This window comes from Crocuta crocuta, unplaced genomic scaffold, assembly GCF_008692635.1.
Source record: "Crocuta crocuta isolate KB4526 unplaced genomic scaffold, BGI_CrCroc_1.0 scaffold133, whole genome shotgun sequence".
In the NCBI taxonomy this organism is placed as follows: Eukaryota; Metazoa; Chordata; class Mammalia; order Carnivora; family Hyaenidae; genus Crocuta; species Crocuta crocuta.
Genome location: NW_027529438.1, coordinates 5,422,419 through 5,432,015, shown reverse-complemented (window position 1 = coordinate 5,432,015; position 9,597 = coordinate 5,422,419). Strand labels below are relative to the sequence as shown.

Below are 9,597 nucleotides of genomic sequence, written 5' to 3'. Positions count from 1 at the left end.
GAATCTGGTCTTATATTTCATTATGTGCTCTCAGATCCACATGCATTTGAAAGTATTCTGCCATTAGTTGGAATGTTCTAAAAATATCAATAGATACAGTGGACTGAAACCGGACCACCTTTTTTTATTCTTAGTTCCCAACTACTCAATTGCTGAGAGAGAAGTATTGATATCTCCAACCAGTACTATAGATCTACTTCTCTATTTAACTTAGTTTTTACTTATTTTGGAGCTCCGGTAGGAAGAACATGCATATTTAAGATTGTAAGGCCTTACAGATGCCCTTTATTTTAATGCAATCTCCTTTACAGTAATATTTCTTCTTCTGATGCCTACTTTATTGGCTATTACTTTCAACATAAGAATGAAATAATGACACTTTTAGATAAAATGAAATAATCCCTAGACTACCAGAAATGCTAATGAAAGTTCTGGAAGGTATCACCACTCCAGTATAATGAGAATTTGCATGGTGTACCTTTACCCCTTTTTCTTTCAATTTATGTATTTTTATTTCAAATTATCTCTTATAAATAGTGTAGAGTTATCTTCCTTGTGTTTATCCATCCCTGACAATGTCTGCCTTTTTATTGAGATGGTTTGTCTATTTAGGTTGAATATAGTTATTAATATTGCTGTGTTTAAGTTTATTGTTTCACTATGTTTTTATTTGGCCCACTTGTTGTCTGTTCCTCTGTCCCTCCCTTTATTCCTTCTTCTGTATTTAAGTATGTTGTGTTCTGTTTTCTCTATCACCTTCCTGGCTATGCTTCATTTTCTTTTAACCCATACATTATTTTCTAATTTTAAAAAAAATTTAATGTTTATTTTTGAGAGAGACAGAATGTGAGCAGGGGAGGGGCAGAGGGAGAGGGAGACACAGAATCTGAAGCAGGCTCCAGGCTCTGAGCTGTGAGCACAGAGCCCAATGCAGGAGTTGAACTCATGAACCATGAGATCATGACCTGAGCCAAACTCGGATGTTTAACCAACTGAGCCACCCAGGCGCCCTTTATCCCATGCATTCTTAATTAAGCACAATCTTTCTTAGAGTCAAAATTGTATCAATTCTTGTTAAAGGCATCTCAAGTGTACACTTACATTGACTTTTCTTTGAGCTACAGTTGTCCTCTGTATGACATGTGCAGACATTATAGGCCTCATAATAGTTTTCTTTAAATATATTCCTTAAAAATATATACATACCGAGGAACAAGATGCCATTTTATATTTACTCACTATTGACCATTTCCTTTGTCATCTTCATTCCTCTTTGGAAATCTGTATCTTGCATCTGGTATCCTATCCCTTCAAACTGAAGAACTCCTCTTAGCATTCTGGTAGTAAATAAATCATCTGAAACTTCACTTATCTGAAAATATCCATTTCGCCTTTGTTTTTGAATGATATTTTTAACTGGATACAGAATCCTGGCTTAACGCTAAAAATGTCATTTAATTATTTACTGGTCTCCATCGTTTCTGATCAGAAGTGAAGTTATTGTTATTCTCAGATATGTAAAATGTTCCTCTAATCCGGTTAACTTTCAAAAGCTTTCCTTTATCTTTCGTCTTAAAAATTTGGCTCTGAAATACATAGATTTGATATTCTTTTCATTTACTCTGCTTGGGATTCATGGAGATTCTTGGATCCACAGAAGTTTGTATTTCTAATTTGGGAAATCTCTGACCAATGGGTCTTCAAGTGTTTGACACTTTCTATGGTCTTTTTGAGGTTCCAATTACCTGGAAATTAGGCTGATATTATTGCATGAATCAATGAGACTTCATTTTTGTTCATTGTCTTCTTTGTATTCAATAATCCCTATTGATCCATCTTCAAGTTCATTGGCTCTTCTACCATCTCCAATCTGCTGTTATACAGATTAGTAAATATTTCATTTCAAAGAATTTTCACTCCTATACATTTAATTTCCCTCTCATTACAATTTCTTGACATCCCACATAGGTCTGTTCATTATGAACATATTTTCCCACAAGTCTTCAAACATATTTATACTTGCTTGTTTTTAGGTCACTGACTGCTGATTTCGGCCATCTTCATATAAATTCATATAGAATGCTCTTCTCTTGACCATGCGTCATATTTTTCTATTTGCTCCCATGTTGAGCATCCTGTAATTGTATGCTAGATATGGTGGATGATACACTATAGAAATTCTGGATCCATGAATCCTGATGCACTTGCATCTGAGTAGACACGATGTCAGGAAGCGTCCCTAGAGCACACTGTTTGGACTGAGCCAACTCATTCACCATGACCTGCTCCTATCAGTACATGCAAGGGTGAAGGTCATCAACTGGGTCAGGCATTTTCTTCTTTGTGGCCCCATGGTACTGCGTGTATAGCACTAGTCACTCTTTATTGAAATGGGTTGCCAGAAAATTATTACCTACTCAAGAGCAAGGTTCAGGTCTTATACCTGCATCCCTTGTGCCTAACCTAGTGCCTGATACTCAGAGTAGACGTGCATATTTGTGGATGTAACAAAAGGAATCATTTCAAATTCAGAAACCATGCAATGCTGATACAAAACTCAAAATACTGTAATATGTGGATCATTTAATTCAGAAGCAAACACTCTGTTATAAGCTCTTTTCCAAGTGAAGACATCAATGGACCACAAGATAAATTTAAGTGTCTCACAGTAAACATTTCAGGAAATATATTCCTGATGTTCAATATGGTTTTTTTTTGCAAAGACAGGGAAGGAAATGGGACATTTCAGAAAGATCTTATCACTACTGATTGAAATGAAGCTTTAGCGTTTAATCAAAATTTACTCCTCCTGCCTTATCCCCTGGTAAGAATAAAGTGTGTATGTAAACGTGGAATAATAGAGCATGACATTCAGAATTAATAGCTCTGTGGGGCTCATTTCGGTGTGAGTCCCATCTCTAACCATGGAGGCGACCTCAGGAGAGTCACTTTATCTACCCCCGTTGTATTTATCTGAGAAATGGTGCAGTACTACGTACCTAATAGGAGTGCAGGGAGGACCAAACCAGGTCATGAATGTGAAAGACCTCTGTGAACTGTAAAGAGCTACATAAGTGCTAGGGATAGTTATTCAGTGAAAGAATATAAATAAGACATTACTGCTTAACCATGGCACTCATCACATCTAAAGCTCTCAAAGGCGATCTCTCCCCACAAAAAACACACACGTGCACGCACATCCACATACGACCTCGCACACGCACTCACACGGGTGCACGCGGCAAGAGTAACAAAATCGATTTGGAGCCTTACTCCTTTTAAATATACCTTTATAAAAGTTAAGCTCTGTGCACCGTATATTCCGTGCCTGCCTTCTGACTGGTCTCTCCTCTCTCTTCTTCCTGAAACATTTGTACTAAGAGAATGTTTGTTCTACTTCCTGTTGGGAGAACTCCAGCCATTTTCCCCTCAACTCCACCACGCGGTGTAAGCAGGGGATGTGGACAGAAATCAGGTGAAACTAGTTTTTCTCTAGAGAAGTTACAAACTCAGCGATGTAAGAATCTTATTTAAGAAGTTTTAAGATTCATAACGATCGGTTTCCTAATCTTTCCTATGGCTTTATAGGTCGAGCTGTCAAACAAGCGTTTTTAAGTTTGTCATTGATTTGGTTATGGCTATAACACACTAACTCGGTGTTAATCCAGTTTCCTTCAAAGGGAAGATTTTTCTCTAGTCCAATTTTAAGTGACTAGCAAAATATATGAATGTCAATGTTTCACAGAGCAAGTGAGACCAACTGCTGGTAGGCAATCCTGCAATGGGGAAAAATAATTTCCAGTATGCTTTACTGTTATTTTCTGTTGGCTCACTTTCGGTATGGAAAGTCTGCAAGGCATACAGAGGGGTTAAGCCAGATCTACCCAAAACAAAACAAACAAACAAACAAAACCCCTGCAAACCCCTGGACAAGACATCACACTTAATTCACACATTCATATATCCAAAGATATATTAAGCGCCCACTATTTGCCAGGCTAGTATCTGACACGGTGGCAGGCATAAAGAGATGCATAAAATACCCACCTTCCCAACACTTCCAGCCTCTACAGGCTGCTTTTCTCTGCTTAGGCTCCTCTCTGTGTCTCGACTGCCTCCAGACTTCACCTGACCCAATGCTGCATTGTTAATTAAGCATCTCTCTATGAATTCTTTCCTAGCCTGCTAAACAAATTTGATCAGTTCCTTTTGTAGAACACCCCTGGCCCCACACAAGAGTCCTGCACACCTGCCCGTAGCCAGTTTTTGACCTTGGTCCTATCTTGTCTTCTCCACTGAACTCTGAGTAACAGGAAACAGAGTCTCTGTGTCAGTACTCACTATCTTGAACCCGGAACTGGTTAACTGCTTGATAGTGTTTGGAAAATATGCACAGATTGAACACATGATCGTGAGTATTTTTCTGATGAACAAAAGACCTGAACGAAAGAAGTGCTAAGAAAAGTATTTGCAATATGCAAGAGGAGACGAGAGAGCAGAATTACAATGATAAAGACAATGGAGACAGTCTGGGGGGTGGGGGAGACTCACAAGGTTCCCAAGGACTACAATCACAGACTTCAGGACCATGAGCCCCCGTTCCCAATTCATCCTACTGGGAGGCCCCGGAGCCACACAACCCTGCCCTCTCTCATACCTTGTGCTGCGCAGCCCTGGTGGGAGCAGCTTCCTCCCATGAACCTGAAGCCAAGAAAATTATGTAGCCCATGTGATGCCAGAGAAGTGCTCACCTGTCCACGAGGCAAGACAGGAGTGGCAGGGCTTATGTACAAATACTTAGGGATGGGGGGGGAGGGATGGGAGAAGGCAAGAAAACTCAGTGTAGATGATGTGCCCTGGGGGCTCCATCCTCCACTCCCTCCCCTCAGTCTCCCCGCTAAGCAGCGCCCACCCTCTCCTCCTCTCCCCCCAACTTCATGGCTGAGCAGCAGCACCCACAGAGGCAAATGTGGATGGGATCAAAGAGTGCTTCTTTGGGAGAGTTTACAGCACCTGTGGAAGCAAGGGATCTGTAAAAGAGCGAAGTTGGATCTTGTCGCATCTCTGCTAGGACTTCCGGGAAGAAACAGTTACACCAGTGAAAATCCTTGAAGAATATGAAGGAACAGGCACATTTACCTTTTTACTCACAATTTAATAATTTCAGGAAGTTCAAAAGCCCTGTGAGGCTCCTCCAAGCCCTCCTTCCAGGACCGGGATACCTCTTCTAGAGGGACAGCGGGTGCTCATAATCAGCCAACATCCGCTCTTAAGAGCAGTGGACTGCGACAGTCTGCCGCAGGGGACGCTGGACAGAGACCCCTCTACCCCCTGCCATTGACCTCCTCACAGAAGGATCTATAGAGCAGGAGAAAATGACATGTCACCTACAAGAGGCCTCAGTACTACTTCTACTGTACAGAACCAAAAAATTCAAGTGGGAAAGAAAGTAAGGGACAGGAGCCGACTTGGGGGATGGAGCAACACTGAGGAAGGACCAGGATTGTATGGAAACAAAGGCTTCCAGATCTGGTCTCCTAGTACCTTCCAGCTCAGTCTCGGGGTGGAGATAGATTGATGGGCAGGTTTATAACAATAGTCCAACAACCTTCCTTACTGAGGGTATAAAACCATGTAGCATGGCTATGCCTCTTCTGCTACAAACAGGACGAGGACGAAGTTTTCACTGTTTCCTGACCGAAGGGTGTTTAATGGCATCTGCTTCAGGCTCTAGAATCAGTACAGCCAACACCTGATAACTACCAGTCCACTGCAGCTGCTACGTAGAAATGAAAAACCCCACACGCTTCCATAGGCTGAAAACTTTTTTTTTGAAAAATGCATCTGGATCAAAGTGCAATTTACAGAGAAAAGACACCAATACCTTCTCTCCCTGCTTAGCTTCTAGGGAACAAGAATTTTTGCCTTGATTGCACAGGAGGAAGAACACATGTAGAAATAAATACTATCGTGGGAGCTCACGTGGCTGGATAATCAAAGACGGGATTTTGCAAAAGCTGTTTATTTTTCAATCCGTGAGAATGAGGAAACCCTTTCTGAAATGACTGTCACAGAGCGAGTGATTTAACTCCTGAGGATAAAAGCCATTGTCCGGCTGTGTCTGTGGGTTTTTTTGTTTGTTTGTTTGTTTGTTTTTGTTTTTTGTTTTTTCCCCTTAAGACACTGTCCAGATCTCTTCCAATTGCCTCCTCTCCACATCTGCAGACGAGGTCAAGGATTTGATGGTCTGAGAGGAGCCAGGCAAAGTGGGGGCCAGAGGAGGCTTCAAAACCCAAATCCGGAGTCACAGAAACAAGTAGTTCTAATGTGGCTTGGAAGGATTCCTATGTCTTTGGAACAATAGTCACTGGAGCATAACCCTGCTTTCCGCCTAGTCCCTAAAGCATGAAAAAGAAGAGCATTTCTACTCTTTGGCGTTCTTCTTGGGAAGCACTGTACTTGATGAACTTGTGTTTGTGAGCAAACACACATTACACTGGGTGAAAGGTCTCCCGACAAAATGATTCCATCTGTTAAGAAATGTTTTTGCCCACAGCTCTGCGTAGAGCGTCCTTGACCTCCTTGTTCCTCAGACTGTAAACAACAGGGTTCAACAAAGGAGTGATGATGATATAAGTCACCGAGAGGAGAAGGTCTTTTTCTATTGAGTTCTCTGACTTGGGCTTGAGGTAGGCGATAGAGGCACAGCCATAGTGGATGATGACGACCGTGAGGTGGGAGGCACATGTGGCAAAGGCCTTCTTCCGGCCCCGTGCAGAGGGGATCTTGAGGATCGCGGAGATGATGAGGATGTAGGAGATGAAGATCAGGCCCACAGGGACCAGGATCACAAATGAACTCACACCATAGTTGATCATCTCATTGGTAGTGGTATCGACACAAGATAGCTTCATGACAGGGTAAATGTCACAGAAGAAGTGGTCCACCACTCTGCCACAGAAGGGCAAGTGGAACATGGCCCCCACGTGGAGAACTGCCATTACCAGACCAATGCCAAAGGACCCACATACCAGCCTGGCACACATCCCTTTACTCATGATGACCATGTACCTCAAGGGGTTGCAGATAGCCACATAGCGGTCATAACCCATTGCAGTGAGCAAGAAGCAATTATTTGTGGCCAAGGTAACAAAAAAGAACATCTGCGTCCCACAGCTTGCCAAGGGGATGGGCTGGTTATGAAGAATGAGACTGGAAAGCATTCGTGGGACAATGGCCAGTGTGTACACAGTCTCGGAACTCGCCAGGATGCTCAGGAAGAAGTACATGGGAGTGTGGAGATGACGGTCAACACGGATGATGGTCACAATGATGATGTTACCAGCAAGAGTTAAAATGTAGATGGCTAGGAAAACCACAAAGAGGGTTATCTGGTGCTTTCCAAAGATAGAGAATCCCAGGAAGATGAATTCCATCACTTCAGTGAAGTTCTTTCTCTGCATCTGCTAGATCAGTGTCTGAAAATGATAAAGGTAGTCATCAAGGAGAACACTCCCATCAGCAACTGGACTTTACAAGAAGGGGCGATGATAGCTGCCCTGAGGGAATGAGCCCAATTCCTGCCTCCATGACCAGAAAGCTTGGGCCCTTGCACATGAAGAGAGAGAACTACCAGAGCCACCTTGGGGCTCACCCACGTGTCATCTATCACCGTGGAGCCAACCATTGCCTGCGCAAGGTGAAGACTTCTGAATAAACGTTACCTCACACACCTCATTCTGACACCAGGGGAAGCAAAGAGCAAGGAGAAGCCCTGCTCTGTGTCCCAGTTGGGAACGACATCCACCGCCTAGAAAAACTTAACCAGGTGGAGTACCAGCCGAGTGAGTGTCCAGAAAACTACAGAGATGAGTGTTTTGGTGTCAATGTGACAGCACAACGGGAGGGTCGAGAAAGAGGGCCTTTGAGAAGTGGTCACTGGATTTGGTGACAGGGTTACCATGGACTTTTACGTGGTGCTTCAGTTGAGTTCTGAATCTAGAAACCTCCTTTCAGAGCTAATGGGGTGCAAACAGGTCATCGGACCCTCAAAGCAGAGCTTCCACCGTGATCACTCTGCTGTTTACTCAATTGGCACTGAAGAAATCACTTCTGCTGACTCCAGTCACCCTTTTAAGAGGTGAAGTCGGGAAGAAAGAATTGTGTAAGGCATTGCTTCACCTCCAGTGCAAGAGGAGAGGGTTAGAACATTTCAAGGTGTGGACGGGGGAATGTACCCACCAGAGTTGAGGAGGAGGAGAAAGTCTGCTAGTTGCTTCGGGCTAAGCTGGCTTGTTGGTATTTAAAAATCTGGTGCACACAGGGATTTGATATAATGATGAGAAACCATTCCCTAGTCCTCTTCAATCAACAGGAATCCCATCCTATGCAGAAAACACACAGCTGGTCCTGTGGGTCTCCACGGTGACCAGTCCACTGTCTTCCATCTCTTCGTTTTCAGTTACCAAGACAGACTTCCTCTGCCACCCCCCGAAGGTCCCACGGGCTGGCTTCATCATGTTCACTTCCATCAAACTGTTCCCTCAAATGTCACCAGAGTCCCCCCTGCTAAAACTGTCAGCCCACTTTATCCTCTTTTTCTGTCCTTATTCATTTGACACTTCTTAAAACTCTGCCTCCTGGAAGCCTTGTCTGACCTTGGTTTCCATGACACTGTGCTATTTCCCCCTCTTCGCAGGGCTCGTGTCATCGTCTTCCATGAACATGCTCCCTCCGTCTACATCGTAATTGTAAATGCTGTTTTCTGCTTAATCCTTGGCCCTTGCTTTTTGGCTCTCCACTCTCCCACAGTGTTCTCCAGTTATTATTTCTATGTTGATTGCTCCCAAATCTCTATTTCCATCGATCTTTTCTTCCGAGTCTACAACTTCCTCTGGACTTACCTACTTGTGGGCCTTGCAAATGATTTTGTAATTTCCAAAGCAAATGAAACATCCTTCCCTCTGATACTCAGAGAAAGCTCTCTATCTTTATTTGTCCCACTTCCTCTGAGACCTCACCATTATCCCAGCCTATCAGGGTCAGGACAGCGAGTCCACATGTATTTGAATGTCCCATTCAGTGAAACTTTTCCTTACACAAGGTCACAGGCTGTCCTAATTTCTGGATTCACAACAATTCAACATAAGACTAGGATGATACCAAAACCCTCTTTCCAGGATAGTAACATTTCCATTACAAAATTGACATGGAAATGCAAAAAAACAAAAATGCCAGAACAATTTCAAATAGAATAAAACATTTGTACTACCTCATTTGAAGACTCCAGTAATCAAAGAGGCACAAAATAGGTATAAGAGTAGCCACAGGGATGCCTGGGGGCTCAGTCAGTTAAGCGTTCAACTCCAGCTCAGGTCATGATCTCATAGTTCCTGATCTCATAGCCCATGTTGGGCCCTGTGCTGACAGCTGGGAGCCTGGAACCTGCTTCAGTTTCTGTGTCTCCCTCTCTCTCTACCCCTCTCCTGCTTGCACTCTGTGTCCCGGTCTCTCTCTCTCAAAAATAAACATTAAAAAAAAAAAAAGAGTAGGGGCGCGTGGGTGGCTCAGTTAGTTAAGCATCCAAATTCAGCTCAG

At 43.1% G+C, this 9,597-nt stretch overlaps 1 protein-coding gene across 1 annotated transcript; it reads right to left on the bottom strand.

Annotated features, from left to right (window-relative positions):
• Positions 1–6,533: 6,533 nt before the first annotated feature.
• On the bottom strand, positions 6,534–7,463 carry OR10J5 (olfactory receptor family 10 subfamily J member 5). The gene has a single exon (XM_077759992.1). It carries the CDS (start codon positions 7,461–7,463, stop codon positions 6,534–6,536), a length of 930 nt encoding a protein of 309 aa, XP_077616118.1.
• Positions 7,464–9,597: the final 2,134 nt, after the last annotated feature.

What these genes read in the sequence shown, in the direction of transcription:
- OR10J5 (XM_077759992.1), bottom strand. Translation starts at nt 7,463, where the DNA reads ATGCAGAGAAAGAACTTCACTGAAGTGATGGAATTCATCTTCCTGGGA.